This window comes from Myotis nattereri (genome assembly GCF_964212035.1).
Source record: "Myotis nattereri genome assembly, chromosome: 16".
Taxonomy (NCBI): Eukaryota; Metazoa; Chordata; class Mammalia; order Chiroptera; family Vespertilionidae; genus Myotis; species Myotis nattereri.
In genome coordinates, this window is record NC_138091.1 from 35449315 (window position 1) to 35467558 (window position 18244).

The 18244-nt window shown below is 38.3% G+C and overlaps 1 protein-coding gene across 1 annotated transcript in view; it reads right to left on the bottom strand.

Moving 5' to 3' along the window:
• MED13 (mediator complex subunit 13) overlaps positions 1–18244 on the bottom strand; it is a 93302-nt gene that overhangs the window by 58916 nt on the left and 16142 nt on the right. Inside the window, exons 4-7 of the mRNA XM_081109403.1 lie at positions 5146–5291; positions 4112–4309; positions 960–1154; positions 46–208 (exon numbers count right to left, since the gene is read on the bottom strand). Coding sequence (XP_080965529.1) covers positions 46–208; positions 960–1154; positions 4112–4309; positions 5146–5291 — 702 coding nt within the window. The remainder of the gene's footprint in view (positions 1–45; positions 209–959; positions 1155–4111; positions 4310–5145; positions 5292–18244) is intronic.

Sequence of the window (18244 nt, forward strand, 5' to 3'; positions counted from 1 at the left end):
AGGGCCCAACATGTAATTTTTAAACTTGAAAATGAAAATACGTACTTGTTCTGAGCTCTGTTCATATTGCATTCTTGCCAAACTCTGTCCACCACATGATTGGCTAATTTTCTGGGTACTTTCCCACCATGATGGCTAGTACTATCCAAGTTGAAGCCATCAGATACTGAAGAAAATTTGACCCACTTCTGGGCAGACTGAGGATCAACTGAAAACAAACAAAAAAGAATAAGATGTAGGAGAATAAAGGTAGGTTTATAGTAATACTATTTGGGTTTTTAAAAATTAATTAGTGTTAATAAATTGCCCCAAGCTATCCGAGTAGCTTATTTACATTTTGAGGAAAAAAAGTGCGTTACTTCACTTATACAAAAAAGCAAAAAATCTGGACAGGGATGTGAATTGGATTGTAGTGTTATATAATGTTGATTTCCTGATTTGGAGGATTAAATTGTAGATATATAGAAAGGTGCTTTAATCTTGGAAAATATACTGAGTACATAAGAGGAGATGGAGCATCATGCCTGCAGCTTGCTCTCAAGAAGGCCAATGATAATGAATGTATACATACAGAGAAGGTGCAGAAGCAAATGTTAACAGTTTGGAAATGTGGATGCAAACTCTTCAATAAGTTTTAAGTTATTATATATATATGTGTGTGTGTGTGTGTGTGTGTGTGTGTGTGTGTGTATTTTACATATATCAGCCTAATATGCAAATTGTCCCCTTGGGAGTTCAACCAAGAGGTCAATTGCTCGCTATGACGTGCGCTGACCATGAGGGGGTGGCATGGAACGAAGGAAGGTCCCGATCAGCTCTGATCGCCAGCCAGGCCTAGAGACCCTATCTGTGCACAAATTTCGTGCAGTGGGCCTCTAGTTTTAAAATAATCATTTAATTGTTTACTGTCTTCAAAATAAGACAATCACTAGAGTTAACAAAACAAATTAGGACAATACCTGTCTGGACTTCCTCAGGAGATGTAGGTGGTGTAAGAGTAACCGAAGACATTGCAGGATCTCTTGTGGAAGCAGGCACTTGGTGTACACCCAAGCAAGAAGTTGAACAGTGAGAGGATCCCACAGAGCTTGGAGTAGGAATGTCTGACTGAGGAACTAGAACAAAGCATGCTGGGTAGATCATTCGGACACCCGCTGAAAGAAAAAAACACAGGAAAATCAATTACTATTGTAATTGTAAAGAAATTAGTTTCACTCAAAAACACTGTAATGGAACAGTAGGTATAACAATCACATTTAAGTAATAATATATTTAACATGTCTTTATAAATATATGCTTTTTGGCATAAGGTTTTTCTGGAAGAAACCACAAGAAGCTATTAGTAGTGGTTATCTTCAAAGACCGAGAAGAAAGCAGCTTTCTCTTTTCATTTTTATTTTTTTGTTGTTGTTGTTAATCCTCACCTGAGGATATTTTTCCATTGCTTTTCAAAGTCAAAGAGAGGGAGGGAGGAAGGGAAAAAGGGAGGAGGAGGGGAGAAACAGAAATATCAATGTTAGAGCAACATATTGACTGATTTGCCTCCAGCACACGTCCTGATAGGGTCCAGGAGCAGACCTGAAACCCAGATACATGTCCTTGACCTGGAATCGACCCCACGGCCCTTTAGTACACAGGCCAGTGCTTTAATACAGCAACCAGGGCTTTCTTTTCATTTTTGAATTTTCTAACCATGAATCTGTATTACTTTCTCTTTTTTTTTTTCCATTTACACATAGCACTTTTATTGAATTTATTGGGGTCACACTGGTTAACAAAATAATACAGGTTTCAGGTATACAATTCTGTAATACATCATCTATATTATATTGGTGTATTACTTTCTTACTTTGAATCCTTATTTTCAAATTTGACCAACTACAAAGTGTATTAAAATTTATTTTAAAAGTTTAACAAAGGTACCTTGGTTGCAGGCTCCTCCCTGGCCCAGGCCCTGGTTGGGGCTCGTGCAGGAGGCAACCAATCAATGTGTTTCTCTCACATCGATGTTTCTCTCTGTCTTTCCCTCCCTCTTCCACTCTCCCTAAAAATCAATGGAAAAATATCCTCGGGTGAAGATTAACAACAACAACAACAAAATAATAAGTTTAACAAAGGTAATCTGGATACTAGAATTATGGAACATTTTCGGTTTTCTTCTTTTTATGTCTCTATTTAAAAAGCCTAGTAGATGTTTGTGTTTTGCTGCTGTTTTGGGCACAACTACTCTGATAGTAATGTATTTATTGAAGTTGGATGTTGACATTCTTTTATTTAAAAAGAAAACAACAAAAAACCAATGCCCTGGCCAGGTAGCTCAGTTGGTTAGAGCATCATCTTCATATGCCATGGTTGTGGGTTTGATCCCTGGTCAGGGCACATACAAGAACAGCCGTAGGCAAACTATAGCCCGCGGGCCGGATCCGGCCTGTTCGGCTGTTCTATCCAGCCCGTGGAGCCGAAAGAGCGGGGGGTTCTCTTGCTCTCCCCTCCGCTCCTTCACCAGCAGCAGTGTTAACATGTATTAGTTCACACAAACACTCCATCCATGCTTTTGTTCCGGCCCTCTGGTCCAGTTTAAGAACCCATTGTGGCCCTCGAGTCAAAAAGTTTGCCCACCCCTGTACAAGAAGCAACCAATGAATGCATAAAGTAGAACAGCAAATCGATCCCTCTCTCAAATACATAAAATAAATTTAAAAATAAGGCAATCTTTATATATAACATTACCATATGATTCCATTACACACAGTACTGCAGATTCTAACCCCAATTACCTGCTCAATTATATATTCCCCACACCGCCTATGTCTAAGGTGGAGTATACATCTTCATCTCATTGTTAGGCTTGGTTTTGTAATTTGCTCTGGAATGTAAATGCGCGTAATATATGTCACATCCCAACAGGAGCTTTAATTTAAATGTGCTTGCAGGAACAGTGCAGCCTCTCTTACTTCTATCCTTTACCTTGAGATTAACTTTTCCAAAGTACAGTTTACCTTGTTAACCTAGGTCCCTGATGAGAAGACATATAGAATACAGCCAATCGCCCTGATCGGTTTGGCTCAGTGGATAGAGCGTCGGCCTGCGGACTCAAGGGTCCCAGGTTCGATTCCGGTCAGGAGCATGTACCTTGGTTACGGGCACATCCCCAATAGGGGGTGTGCAAGAGGCAGCTGAATCGATGTTTCTCATCGATGTTTCTAACTCTCTATCCCTCTCCCTTCCTCTCTGTAAAAAATCAATACCAATATGATTTTATTGGAATATGGAATGTAAACAGATGCTTTCAAACAAACAATCTACCCTTATAAAAACATATGGCATTATTAAATAGTTAATAAAGAAACCCTAATGTGACGTGGTGGCAGACCCCTCGAGCTCCAGCCTAGCTGTGCGAGTCCCCATAGCTGTGGCACGGCTCTGCAGCTGGGGGGCGGGGACTGCTTGCAAATCAAGTTCTAACTCTCTATCCCTCTCCCTTCCTCTCTGTAAAAAATCAATAAAATATATTTTTTTAAAAAAGAATACAGCCAATCAGAAGAGAGATGACCTGGCTAAAGCAGATGAAAGATCCAAGTTCTTTAGGTACATACTATTTTCTGTCTTTTAAATTATCAGAGGTGACAGTTTTACTAAATTTTAAAATATTGAGTAACACAGGTTGTCAACTTTTCAGCCTCCAAATATTATTCATTCACAATTATTTCATTCCCACCTTTAGCATGCTATCCTTTAGGTGGAATGTATTTCCCTGACCCAATGACTTTGACTTGGCCAAATGACTAATTTTGTCTACTAGAACATGAGCAGATGTATCCTAGTAGAAGTTTTAAATACACTTACTAGTACATAGCTAGACTCAGTCCCTATTATTCTTTTGTTCCTGTAAGAACAGCATGTCCTAAATACTGGGTACTCCTTGAATCTAGATTGCAGAATAAGATACAAGGAGCCAAACCATGACAATGCTGAAGCCTTTACATAACATGAGCAGGAGTAAGGAAAAAATAAAATGTTTGGTGTTGAAAGCCACTAAGGTATTGCAGTTGTTTAACTAACACATACAGTCACATATTTCCCCCTTAGGATTAATGCTCAGGATCCGTACCAACAAGAACTTCTACTGCAGCTAAAGAATCATCTTCCCAATCCATATCTTCCTGTTTATCTTCAGACATCTCCTTCAAGCAAGATGAGATAGGATAGAATTGTTTCCATTCACCAATTAACTTTTTTGTAGCTGAATCAGACATCTTGAATGCCTGTCCTGTGAGAGTGCCATTTAGTCCAAATGGGCTTAAGATAACTAGAAATCCAAAATGGAATACAGTAAGTAACTAAAAACTATTACACCAAATATGATCACATTGAACAATATTGTTAGTAATTATGCAATTCTTAAAAAGTTAAAGAAAAGCCATAATGATCATTCCTGAGAAAAATCAATGTATTGTACTTCATTATTGTGAAGAAAAGTACAACACTGAGGTTATAAAAACTTAAACTTTTGTCTACCCAAAAATTCCAGATGTACAAAATTTCACAACAAACTGGGAATATTTGAATTCAATTTATCCTGATTTCCACTAAGGAAAAGTAATTCAAGGAAAAACAGTATGTATATATGTAAATCTAAGTACTTATTATGTAATGCCATGTACATTTTTAAAAAGCAAACACTAGGCTTAGAATTAAAAGAAAAACACACTGCCAGTCCTTAAAAACAATTCAGCAATCTTATAAAATATACTTCTAAATAAATTATACCAAAATCCATGTTAAATGTCTAAAATGACTTACATGAACTGACATGCAAGATGGCCAAGAAAACATAAACCCATATATCTACTTTCTATTTAAAAAAACACTTTAAATAAATAAATAAATAAATAAATAAATATAAAAAAACCACTTTAAAATATACTACCAATCAAGTACAAGAATTTTTAAAATAATATTGATATTTAAAATTATTTCATTGGCTTAATATTCTAATAGGTAAGTAAAAAGTAAACTACATCAGAATCATCATTAGGCCAAATCTCATTAATCCCAAAATGTCAAATTACCAACTTCAGAAAGAATTTTCTTGAAACAATAAAAAAATCAAATACGTAAGCCATCAAATCAAAAATAATCTACCTTGAAATGGGCTATTAGACTGCTGAGCAAGGGTAATATGCTCTTCACTAAGAAGGTACACAGGTTGATGTTGGTTAATTTCCACACTGGTACAAACATTGCTATCTCCATGCAAGAAAAAGGTGAAAGAGCAGGACAAGTGTTCACTAATAAAGAAGAAAAAGTTATATTTTAGTGATAACATGCCAAAAAAAAACTTGCTTTTCTTTATTATGAAATTATACCACAACAATACATATTATCTTTATCCCAGAAATTCTAATGCATCATCTGAAGGGGAAAAAAATAACAGATCTGAACAAAGATTTAACTACAAGAAATGTTCTTCACTGTTTATAGTAAAAAACCTGCAAATGGAGGAATCAATTAAATAAGTTAGGTGTATACACACACCACACCACACACACACACACACACTACAATATAGCCGCAAAAATATGTAAAGGTGGGGACTAGATTTAATGGAAAGGGTAAACTGCCAAAATAGTATAGTCTCAATTTTTTTCTTTTAAAGACAGGCACTTGCCGAAACCGGTTTGGCTCAGTGGATAGAGCGTCGGCCTGCGGACTGAAGGGTCCCAGGTTCGATTCCGGTCAAAGGGCATGTACCTGGGATGCGGGCATATCCCCAGTGGGAGATGTGCGGGAGGCAGCTGATCGATGTTTCTCTCTCATTGATGTTTCTAACTCTCTATCTCTCTCCCTTCCTCTCTGTAAAAAATCAATAAAATATATTAATAAAAAAAAAAAAAAAAGACAGGCACTCTTTTTTTTTTTTTTTTATTGATTTCTTACAGAGAGAAAGAGAGAGGGATAGAGAGTTAGAAACATCGATGAGAGAGAAACATCAATCAGCTGTTTCCCTCACACCCACTACTGGGGATATGCCTGCAACCAAGGTACATGCCCTTGACTGGAATCAAACCCGGGACCCTTCAGTCCACAAGCCAACGCTCTATACACCGAGCCAAACCAGTTAGGGCTAGTCTCCATTTTTTAAAAAAGAAAAATGAGTTCGGCTGGCATGGCTCAAGGGTTGAGTGTCGACCTATAAACCAGGAGGTCACTGGTTCGATTCCCTGTCAGGGCATATGCCTGGGGTTGTGGGCTCGATCCCCAGAAAGGGGCGAGCAGCAGGCAGCCAATCCATGATTCTCTCTCATCATTGATGTTTTTCTCTCTCTTGCCCTCTCCCTTCCTCTCTGAAATCAATAAAAATATATTTACAAACAAAAAAGGAAAAAAGTATCTTTGGTGAAAAAAAGTCTAGGTGTGCAACAGAATTAAGGGTGACCTAATTTTTATTTTTGTTCATTTCCCCTCTATTTAAAAAATAGATATATTTCATTTTATTATTTCTGAAATTGGGCTGCATGTAATCAACCAAGAATTAAATGTATGGTCCTTCCTCCAGCCCCAATGAAGTTATTTTAAAGCAATGATGGGTCTTACAATTGAAGGCATCCTAGAATCAAAGCTACATGCAAAACAGAACACCTTATGAAATTTAGATATGGCTTGGTATACAGGTCGGAAAATAAAACTTCCCCAAGAAAAAGAAAGTAGCTGTGTCCTTAAGATAAAAATTAGAAAGGTGCCGAAACCGGTTTGGCTCAGTGGATAGAGCGTCGGCCTGCGGACTGAAGGGTCCCGGGTTCGATTCCGGTCAAGGGCATGTACCTGGGTTGCGGGCATATCCCCAGTAGGAGATGTGCAGGAGGCAGCTGATCGATGTTTCTCTCTCATCGATGTTTCTAACTATCTCTCTCCCTTCCTCTCTGTAAAAAATCAATAAAATATATTTAAAAGAAAAAAATTAGAAAGGTTAAGTGGCCCAGAGAATATTGTACACTAAGAAGAATCTACTTTTCTTATTTCTTCTCTACACATTTATCGTTTTTTTTTTTTAATATATTTTATTGATTTTTTACAGAGAGGAAGGGAGAGAGACAGAAACATCGATGAGAGAGAAACACCGATCAGCTGCCTCCTGCACATCTCCCACTGGGGATATGCCCGCAACCCAGGTACATGCCCCTGACCGGAATCGAACCTGGGACCCTTCAGTCCGCAGGCCAACGCTCTATCCACTGAGCCAAACCGGTTTCGGCCACATTTATCTTAATACGACTTAATCAGTTCTTTAAAATATAACAGTAAGCTCAAAACCTGTTGTATGTACCTATAAGCCCTCTTGATTTATTTCTGGACAAGGTAAGGTCACAATAAATTAAAATAAAGTTATAGTAAAAGTAATACTATAACTAACAGAAGTGGGAAAACAGAAGGTAGGAAAGAGGTGAAGAGTAATGGAGAGCTGAGAATATCTTCATCGAATATATTCAGGGTGGGGCAAAAGTAGGTTTACAGTTGTTCGTATGGAAAATAGAATAATAATAATACAAGAATAATATCCTCTGCAAATTAACAACTGTAAACCTACTTCTGCCCCATCCTGTATTAGGGAGCCAACAGGTAATGTCTAAAGTTGATAGAACAAGAAACTGAAATTGAAGCTTATCATTCAAGGTCAAAAGAAAAACTGAAAATAATATAGCTGAAAACAATGTAACTAAAAAAACCATCTTTCATGGCAAAGAATCAGTAGGTAAAACATTTCTGAAATTATGGCAGTAACCACCAAAAGAAATAAACAAAAACATTTTAAAAACAAAAATAAAAACAAACAAAACCTGGTTACTTTTAGGGAATGGGACTAGAGCAATTAAACAGCAATCTTAAAATTTTTCTAAATTTATAATACCATTCATTTTGTGTTGCTTGCATCAACATAACTTTCAGTTTTCAAAAAATTTATGAATTCGCCCTGGCCGGTGTGGCTCAGTTGGTTGGAGCATCGTCCTGTACTCCAAAAGGTAGTGGGTTTGATTCCCAGTCAAGGCACATACCCAGGTTGTGGCTCAATCCCCAGTTGGGGTGTGTGTGGAAGGCAACCAATGGATGTTTCTCTCTCACATCCATGTTTCTCTCTCTCTCCTTTCCTCTCTCTAAAATCAATTTTAAAAATTTTTATGTATTCTATACATTAAATCCTTCCTCCATTGAAGGGTCCTGGCACCCTTGCTGAAGATCATTTGAACACATATATGAAAGAGTTTATTTCTGGACTTGATCCTTTTCCACTGGTTTACATATCTGTCTTCATGCCAATACCATGCCTTTTTTTATTATTATTATTATTACTGTAGCTTTGTATTGTTTTGTTCACCCACCCTTCGCTTTATCCAGGCTCTTTGGTGTGATTTTGGAGTTCCTCCCATTAGAGGTGAAATATACGTCCCCAACTGTTGACTTAGGCTTGCTTTGTGACTTGCTTTGGCCAAGCAGAAGCTTGAAATGTGCTTATGCAATATGGCTTGCCCTCCAGTGTCTCTTTCATCACCATAAGAAGATGTCCTGGCTGACTCACTGGTCTAAGATGGAAACACACCTGTACCCAGCCTATAGTTTACTATGTGGACTAGACTGGCTAATCTCCATTTGGCCTGCAGATACATTAATAATACATAACTGATTTTTTTGTTAGTTTTGTTCTTATCCCCGAGAATATTTTTTCCATTGATTTTTTTTTTAGAGAGTAGAGGGGAGGAGGAAGAGAAGGAGGGAAGGTAGGGAGGGAAAGAAACATTGATGTGACACAATGTTTCTGCACTCGCCCCTACCAGGGTCGGGGATCGAGCCCGCAACAGAGGAACGGGACCCTTGACCAGGAATCAAACCCACCACCTTTTGGTCTATGGGCTGATGCTCTAACCACTGAGCAAATCGGCCAGGGCATAACTGATGTTTTAAGCCCTTATGTTTGTTTTGTTTTTTTAATTTGTTTGTTAATTTGATTTTTTACAGAGAGGAAGGGAGAGAGATGGAGAGTTAGAAACATCGATGAGAGAGAAACATCGATCAGCTGCCTCCTGCACATCCCCCTACTGGGGATGTACCCGCAACCAAGGTACATGCCCTTGACCGGAATCGAACCTGGGACCTTTCAATCCGCAGGCCGACGTTCTATTCACCAAGCCAAACCGGCCAGGACAAAGCCCTTATGTTTTGGAAGTGGTTTGTTACACAGCAATAGCTGATACACAAATTGGCACCAAAGATGAGACGCTACCATGACAAAAAACCTAAATATATGTGGCACTGGCTTTAGGATCAGATGATTGGTAATAAGAAATATAAGACACTGAAAAATGGTGAGAAAATTATTATGTAGGGGGTTGGGGAAATGGTGAGCACATTTTATACAATGAAAAAATATTTCATAGTATTGTTAAGCCCAATGTCAGTCACGGGTGACTGATACTATACTTTCCATCCAGAAGACAAACCACGCTGGGCGCTTAACGTGTTAAAATAATCTGGACAACAGAAGACGTGCCTAATGAACTTACAGAGTTGGGGAACAGATAAAGTAAAAATATAATTCGGTTGTAAGCAGCTATCTATATCTATCTATCTATCTATCTATCTATCTATCTATCTATCTATCTATCTATCTATCATCTATCTAAAAGCCTAAGTGACCGGTGCAACCAGTCACTATGACGTGCACTGACCACCAGGGGGCAGACACTCAATGCAGGAGCTGCCCCCTGGTCATCAGTGCGCTCCCACAGCAGGAGCAGCACCTCACCCAGCCTGGGCTTGGGATCCTCCCCAGCCGCCTGCTGCTTCATGCACTGCTACATCCCCTGAGGGGTCCCAGATTGTGAGAGGGTGCAGGCCAGGCTGAGGGACCCCACCGGTGCATGAATTTGTGCACCGAGCCTCTAGTACTTGATAAAGTACTAAAAGAAAGAGATGAACTCAGAAAAGAACTTTCTGGTTTGCAAATATAATCTAGAAAGAATAGAGACAGCCCAGAAACTACAGGGCTAGAAAATAAACTGTTTCTGAACAAAGTAATGGTGTGGCCTATATTATAACACAGCCTCGAGGAAAAGACCAAATCAAGAATGTGTTAATAAAACATGAGCCCAGCTGGCATGGCTCAGTGGTTGAGCATTCACCTATCAACCGGATCACAGTTCGATTCCTGGTTGGGGCACATGCCCAGGTTGTGGGCTCAATCCACAGTGTGGGGGCATGCAGGAGGCAACCGATCAATGATTCTCTCTTATCACTGATGTTTCTATCTCTCTCCCCCTCTCTCTTCCTCTCTGAAATCAATAAAAATATATTTTTTAAAAAAAGAATACGGAATGCAAACGTGAGTCTTGATACCAACTGAAACATCAGGCTTTCTTTTTAATTATCCCCAAGACTCCATACATTTATTTTTCTCAAAAAAAAAATGCATCTAATATAAACAAACATACATGCAACTAGTTTTGTTTCTATTATGTTGTAACGCAAATGTAGCCATATTTGTGGTTTTGAGTGTCCTCTTTTCTGACATAATTTTTCTATAATTAGGTTGAGTTATAGAGCATATAAATATACAATATAATTTCTAAGTAGCATTTTTATCTTAGTAAACCATTAATGTTTCATTTCTGAGAGGAATATGTCCATTATATGTATTGACACAAAACAGGCAGAAATCAATTTTCAAGGCATTTTTCTCTCTAAACAATAAAAAAGGACATGAGAATTTAAAAGCAAGACAAAAATGCTTTTAAAAATAAGAAGAGTTTACATTCCACTGGTCAGAATGACTAGAATACATTTTTTAACAGTATAAGATTTTTACAGGTTTTTCAGGAAACCTTACAAGGCAAACTATCTTAGTAGAGGAAGTAAAATTTAAGTGTTCAAAGGGGGAATTGCTAACTGAAACTACTACGCATGTCAAGAAAAACATTTATTAAGGAAGTGACTCAAGCAAGAATAATCTAGTAGGTAGAGAAATTATAATTTGATTAGTTTTAGGAATCAAGTAAGTATGCTATACAAATGATTATGAATGCTGTGTGCTTTCTCAGTAACTGAGTAGCAGATTTTAAATCTGAATTGCAAATACTTCCAACAACATTTGCAAGTATAAGCAACAACCTCAAACAGTCTGATGTTCTTTATCTTTAAAAGGCAAAGAAGATAGGAGATCTGAATTTTATATCCTCATATTTACTGTTCTGTTAATTAGTGAAGTATAGTTCTTAAAAATATAACTTTCAACTATACATAAAATATTAAATGAGAATAAAAAATGGATATTCAAAATGGATTTTTGCCATGACATAAGAAGCAAATGATCTGACTAAAAATTTTCCTGAACAGATTACTGTAATCTAGTGAATGTTAAAAAGAAGTGCATTGCTTAAATTCTAATAAATATTATTTAGGAAATTAAATGTAATCTGATATATATAAAAATCAAGGCCCATAAAAATGAAGGCCAAATATAGACTTTCCATATGTCCAAAGAGCACATGACAATCTTAACAACTTTCAAATCAGAAAAGAAAATTTGGCTCTTTGATGTAAAGTGATCCATTTGTCTCCAAGGGGTCCTGGTAAAAACCTAATATTCCAATATGCAAAATATATGATCAATTTCTCAGCTCTATTTATCTGCACTGCCCTATACTCACCAGCAGTTCTCAATTGCTGTCTATGATTAAGTAGAACATCCCCTCCTATATAGTGCTAGCATGTTCTCAAAATGTAGGTTTACAGTTGTGAGTTCAAGAAACAGAGTTTATTCTTGTATTACTTATTAATTACTGTATTGTTTTCCATACGAACAGCTGTAAACCCATTTTTGCCCACCCCTGTATAGTCTTATCTAATTATAAAATGGTTTAAAATAAACCAAGTTTGTGCATGACCTAGGAGAAAAAATTATGCATTCTAAATATGAGGTAAAATTTCTGAAATTCTTATATTAAAGGCAATATTCTAGTCAGAAAATATAGGGCCAAAAGAATGGTAAGTAATACTGCCATACTAAATTCAGAATAGTTCTTTCAAGGAGAGGTATCATTGATAATATTTTTGGTACTTAGCACTTAAAAAAAGTGAAGTTAATCCCAGCCTGTGTGGCTCCGTGCTGAACCAGGAGGTCACGGTTCAATTTTTGGTCAGGGCACATGCCTGGGTTTTGGGCTGGATCCCCAGTGTGGGGCGTTCAGGAGGCAGCTGATCAACGATTCTCTCATCATCAATATTTCTCTCTCCCCCTCTCCCTTCCTCTCTGAAATCAATAAAAATATATTTAAAAAAGGAAAAAAGTATTGCAGAGAATACCATTGCTCTCCAGGGGCTTACACTGTAATAACCAAACCAAAAGGTATGAGTGAGGCAAAATTTACAGGTGAAACTTAACAGTCATCTGTTGTAGAAAAATGTTCCTCATTTAAGTACTGAAATTAAAAGATTCTTTATTCCTAAAACAGAAAATGAAAATATGCTTATAGATTAAAACTAGCTGTTCTATAACAGTTTAATGTGTGTACTGCTTTAGGAGGCTCCATATCTAATCTATTTTTAGCATTTCTGTTAGGTAGGTATAGACAAATGATCTTATTTTGCTGGTAGGGAAGTCAAGGCACAAAGAAATTAGATGGCTTACGATCATAAAACTAGTTAAAGGGAATGATGATTTAAAGCCCTAGTCATCCTAACAACCAATTAAAAATGGGCAAAGGACTTGATATACATTTATCCAAATAAGTTATACTAATGGCCACCAAACACACAGAAAGATGCTCAACATCATTAATTACTAAGGTAATGCAAACCAAAACTACAATAAGATACCACTTCATACCCATAAAGATAGTTAAAAAAAAAAAAAAAGAGGAGGAGGAGAAAGGAAAAAGAAAAGAAGAAAAGAAAAAGAGGATGTGGAGAAATTGGAACCCTTTTTCACTGCTGATGGAAATGTAAAATGGTGAAGCCACTATGAAAGGAGTATGGTGGTTCCCTAAAAAGAAAAAAACTAACGTAGAATTACTATATAATCCAACAATTCCACTTTTGGATATATTCTCAAAAGAACTGAAAGCAAGGACTGAATAGACTATTTTCACACCAATATTTATAGCAGCATTATTTAGTATAGACAGAAAGCGGAAATAACTCAAGTGTCCATGGACAGGTGAATAAACAAAAAGTGGTATAAAAATACAACAGAACATTATTCTGCCTTAAAAATGAATGAGGGGAGAAACCAAGATGGCGGCATATACTTGCTGCCTCTCAAAACCACACCAAAATTACAACTAAACGGCAGAACTACTACCACCCAGAACCGGGGAAAAGCTGGCTGAGTGGAAATTCTACAACTAGAGAGGTGAAGAAAGCGCATTGAGACCGGTAAGAAGTGCGGAGGCGCGGAAAGTGCTAGCACCTGGATGTGCTGTTCTTTAAACTGGGAGGGAGATACAAGCTCCCGCTTGCCCTGAATTCCAGTTACCGGGGAGACTTTGGGGGATCCAGCCACATACGGAGAGAAACTAGACTGTCTGGCATTGGGACAGGAACGTGAGGGCGGCTTACTCTTAGAGGTGCTCGCAGCAATCATTGTTCCTGCACGGGTGCGCGGGGGCCGGACAACCAGGGACTTAGCCGGTCGAGGGAAGCCATTGCCGTTTGCTCTGCCCTGGTGATTCCCAGAAACCCCTCCCAATTTACAATCCCTCCCAAGCTGTGCGGCATTGGCTTTTACAAATGAATTGCCTGTCCGTTTGCCTAAAACAAACTGCAGCTGGGTCAGAGAGGCCCAGAGATTCCAAAAGAAGGCCCACTACCTGGCAGCAGCAGCAGCCTTGCTCACAGCGGGGCCTCATCTGGGCACTTCCAAACTCCACACAAAGAGGAGGAATTTGCAGATGTCTCTGTAGCTCCTGCTGGGCGGCGCCTGACAGTGGCTGACCTTGCACCTCCTCGGAGATGAAAACGGATTACAACTCTTCATATCCATAAGAGACACACTCAAGGGGCAGATTCAGTTGAGCACCAAAGCCCTACTAAAGCAAGTCCTACCCCATAAGGGTGTCCCCTGCGCAATAGATCTTCCATTGTAGACACAGCTAGTCACCACAGCCTATTGGCCTGGAGGTCAATTCCTCCCAGTGATACCAACAGCAATCACGGCTTAACTACAAGACTGTGCAAACATCCCACAAAGGGGTGCACCAAAAAGCATCCACCTCAGGTGATTGGGGAGGCTGAGCCACTGGGCCCTATAGAACACCAACCACACAAGGCCACTCTATCAACTCAAGGAGACTTAGCAGCTACCCAGTACATAGAAACAAACACAGGGAAGCAGCCAAAACCACAAAGAAACAAATCACAAATGAAAGAAATGGATGAAAACAAAATACTGGATGTAGCGTTCAAAACCATGGTTATAAAGTTACTCAAGAATCTTCTAGAAACCTCAGAGAAATTTAGTCAGACCCTCAAGAATATGAAAAAGGACCAATCAGAAATTAAGCATATACTGACTGATATAAAGAATAATATACAGAGATCCAACAGCAGACGAGAGGATCCCAAGAATCAAGTCAAATATTTGAAATATGAAGAAGCCAAAAACACCCAACTAGAAAAGCAAAAAGAAAAAAGAATCCAAAAATATGTAGGTAGTGTAAGGAGCCTCTGGGACAACTTCAAGCATACCAACATCCAAATTATAGGGGTGCCAGAAGAGCGAGAGCAAGATATTGAAAAACTATTTGAAGAAATAGTGACAGAAAACTTCCCCTACCTGGTCAAAGAAATAGACTTACAAGTCCAGGAAGCGCAGAGAACCCCAAACAAGAGGAATCTAAAGAGGACCACACCAAGACACATCATAATTAAAATGCCAACAGCAAAAGACAAAGAGAGAATCTTAAAAGCAGCAGAAGAAAAACAGTTAGTTACCTACAAGGGAGTACCCATACGACTGTCAGCTGATTTCCTACAGAAACTATGCAGGCCAGAGGGAGTGGCAAGAAATATACAAAGGAATGAATAGTAAGAACCTACAACCAAGATTACTCTACCCAGCAAAGCTATCACTCAGAATTGAAGATCAGATAAAGAGCTTCACAGACAAGAAAAAGCTAAAGAAGTTCATCACCACCAAACCAGTATTATATGAAATGCTAAAGGGTATTCTCTAAGAAGAGGAAGAAAAAAGGTAAAGATAAAAATTATAAACAACAAAGTGACCACAAATACGTATCTATCAACAAGTGAATCTAAAAATCAAGTGAATAAAAAATCTGAAGAACAGAATAAACTGGTGAATACAATAGAATCAGGGGCATAGAAAGGGAGTGGACTGACAATTCTCGAGTGGAAAGGGGTGTGGGGGGCATAGGAAGAGATTGGACAAAAATCTTACACCTATGGACAAGGACAATGGGGTGGGGGGTAAGGGCATGGGGTGGGGTGGGAACCGGGTGAAGGGGAGCTATGGAGGGAAAAAAGAGGAACAACTGTAATAATCTGAATAAAGATTTATTTTTAAAAAAATGAATGAAATTGTGGTGCATGCTACAACATGGATGCAAACCTTGAGCATATTATGCTAAATGAAATGAGTCAGCCACAAATACTATATGATTCCACTTATATAAGGTACCTAGAACAGTCAAATTCATTAGAGACAGAAAGTAGAATGGTGGTTACAAGGGACTAGGAGTAGAGAAAAATAAGGAGTTACTATTTTTTTTTAAAAAATATATTTTATTGATTTTTCACAAAGAGGAAGGGAGAGGGATAGAGAGTTAGAAACATCGATGAGAGAGAAACATCGATCAGCTGCCTCCTGCACACCTCCCACTGGGGACGTGCCCGCAACCCAAGTACATGCCCTTGACCGGAATCGAACCTGGGACCCTTCAGTCCGCAGGTCGACGCTCTATCCACTGAGCCAAACCGGTTTCGGCAGGAGTTACTATTTAATGGGCACATTTTCAGCTTTGGATGATGAAAAAGTTCTGCAGATAGACAGTGGTGATGGCTGCACAACAATGTGAATGTACTTAATGCCACTGAACTATAAAATGAAAAGTGGTTAAAATGGTAAATTTAGTTGTGTATATTTTACCACCATTCAAAAACAAAACAAAAAAAACAACACCCCTAATCATTCTAATTCCTAGATTATTCTATTAATTCAATTGCTTCCAAACCAGTCTTTCACCTGGAGAACTTTTAAAAATTCTAAAGCCCAGGCTCTCAGGTTAAAACACAATCATCAGTAATTTTAATCTCTCAGGGTGATTCTACATCCAGACAAATTTAGGAACTAATGCATGACTCTGTATTTCTGTAGTCCTAATAGTAATTTTTTAAATTTATTAAATTTACAGGTATAATTTCAATATCCAGTATCCCCCTGAAAAAAAAGGATCTATACTAAAATTCCAAAGATAAACATCTTATCAGTGAATTTTGTATATACTTCTACTCACTTAGTGAATACTTTACTGACCTTATACAGTCAAGAATTCTTAGAAAGCAACAGCATATTATTCTGGTTTACTAATTCAAGTGCTCTGTAAATACTTTTGTTTCTTTTTTAAAAATATTTTTATTGATTTCAGAGAGGAAGGGAAAGGGAGAGAGAGAGAGAGATAGAAACATCAATGATGAGAGAGACTCATTGATCTGTTTCCTCCTGCATGCCTCACACTGTGGACCGAGCCCAGAACCCGGGCATGTGCTCCAACTGGGAATCAAACCGTGAACTTCCTGATTCACAGGTCCACGCTCAACCATTGAGCCATGCCGGCTGGGCTTTTTTTTTCTTTTTAATCCTCACCCAAAGATATGTTGTACTAATTTTAGAAAGAAGGAACAGAGGGAGGGAAACAATGTTTGAAACATTGATCGGTTGCCTCTCATAATTTTAATGACCTATAATCCAGCTCCAACACTTACAAGCTTTATACCTTGGACAAGTTACTTAATCTCTTTGTGCTTCAGGTTTAACAACTGGAGTAAAATGGGGATGCTGTGGGAATTGAGCTAATACATATTAAGCCCTAATTTCAAACACTGTGTAGACAATTCTGCTTAGGCAAAAATTGCTCACTCCCTTCTCCCCTTCAGAAAAAAATTCTCTATTTTCATTCATATCTAAAACCAACAGTTCAAAAAGATAGACCTTTACAAATCGTAGTAAGGCCCAGCCGGGTGTGGCTCAGAGGTTGAGTGTCAACCCAGGAACCAAGAGGTCACCGGTTCGATTCCCGGTCAGGGCATATGCCGGGGTTTCAGGCCTGATCCCCAGTGTGGGGCATGCAGGAGGCAGCCGATAAATGATTCTCTCTCATCATTGATGTTTCTATCTCTCCCTTTCCCTTCCTCTCTGAAATCAATAAAAATATATTAAAAAAATAAAATAAGAATCGGAGTAAAAAATGATAATAAAAAAAGCTTACTGTAGACAGGCTCTTTACATTATTCCAGGTCAGAGAAAAACTTAGAGGCACTCACTCTCTGAAATGGATGAAACAAGGGGACTCAAGCACCCAGAGATACTAGATATAGCTGAGGTGATGTATTTAAAAGAGGATACAAGTAATCCCCAATATAAGTATACAAGTATTATACCCTTTCCTAATAGGCTCCCTAAACACTGACAACAAAGTATATACTCTAGTCAGGACACTGAAGAACTGCTCTGGGAAAACTAACTTAAATGGTGGGAATGAGGGGACACACACAGACTATTGAGCAACAGGCACCCAATAAAAATGGCCACGTCTCTAACAAATCACTCTATTAAAGCCTGCAACTTCATGCTACTCAATACATAGACCTTCCAGTCAGCATTTTAATGCCCCAAAGTCTTAAGAGTAGAAAGGGAGGTAAGTCAGACATTCGGGATCCAAACATATTACTTCTCATGTACTCCCTTTTCAGGAAACTACTGGTGGATGGCCACTACCAAAACAGTTAAACAGGAAAAAAAAGGAAATATAAGATCTAAGAAATAAGAGGCAAAGGGAATTCCCAAGATGACTGCTGTGAAACAGATCTATAGAACAACCATTTGGAACTGAAGAATGAAGGGCTCCAAAAGAGATGTTAACAGGAGAGGAAGAGAGGAAAAAAACAAAATAGATTACACAAACTTCTTAAAGGTAAGGAGATTTATACTTCTGGTAGATTGTCTAGGGGTGAATTA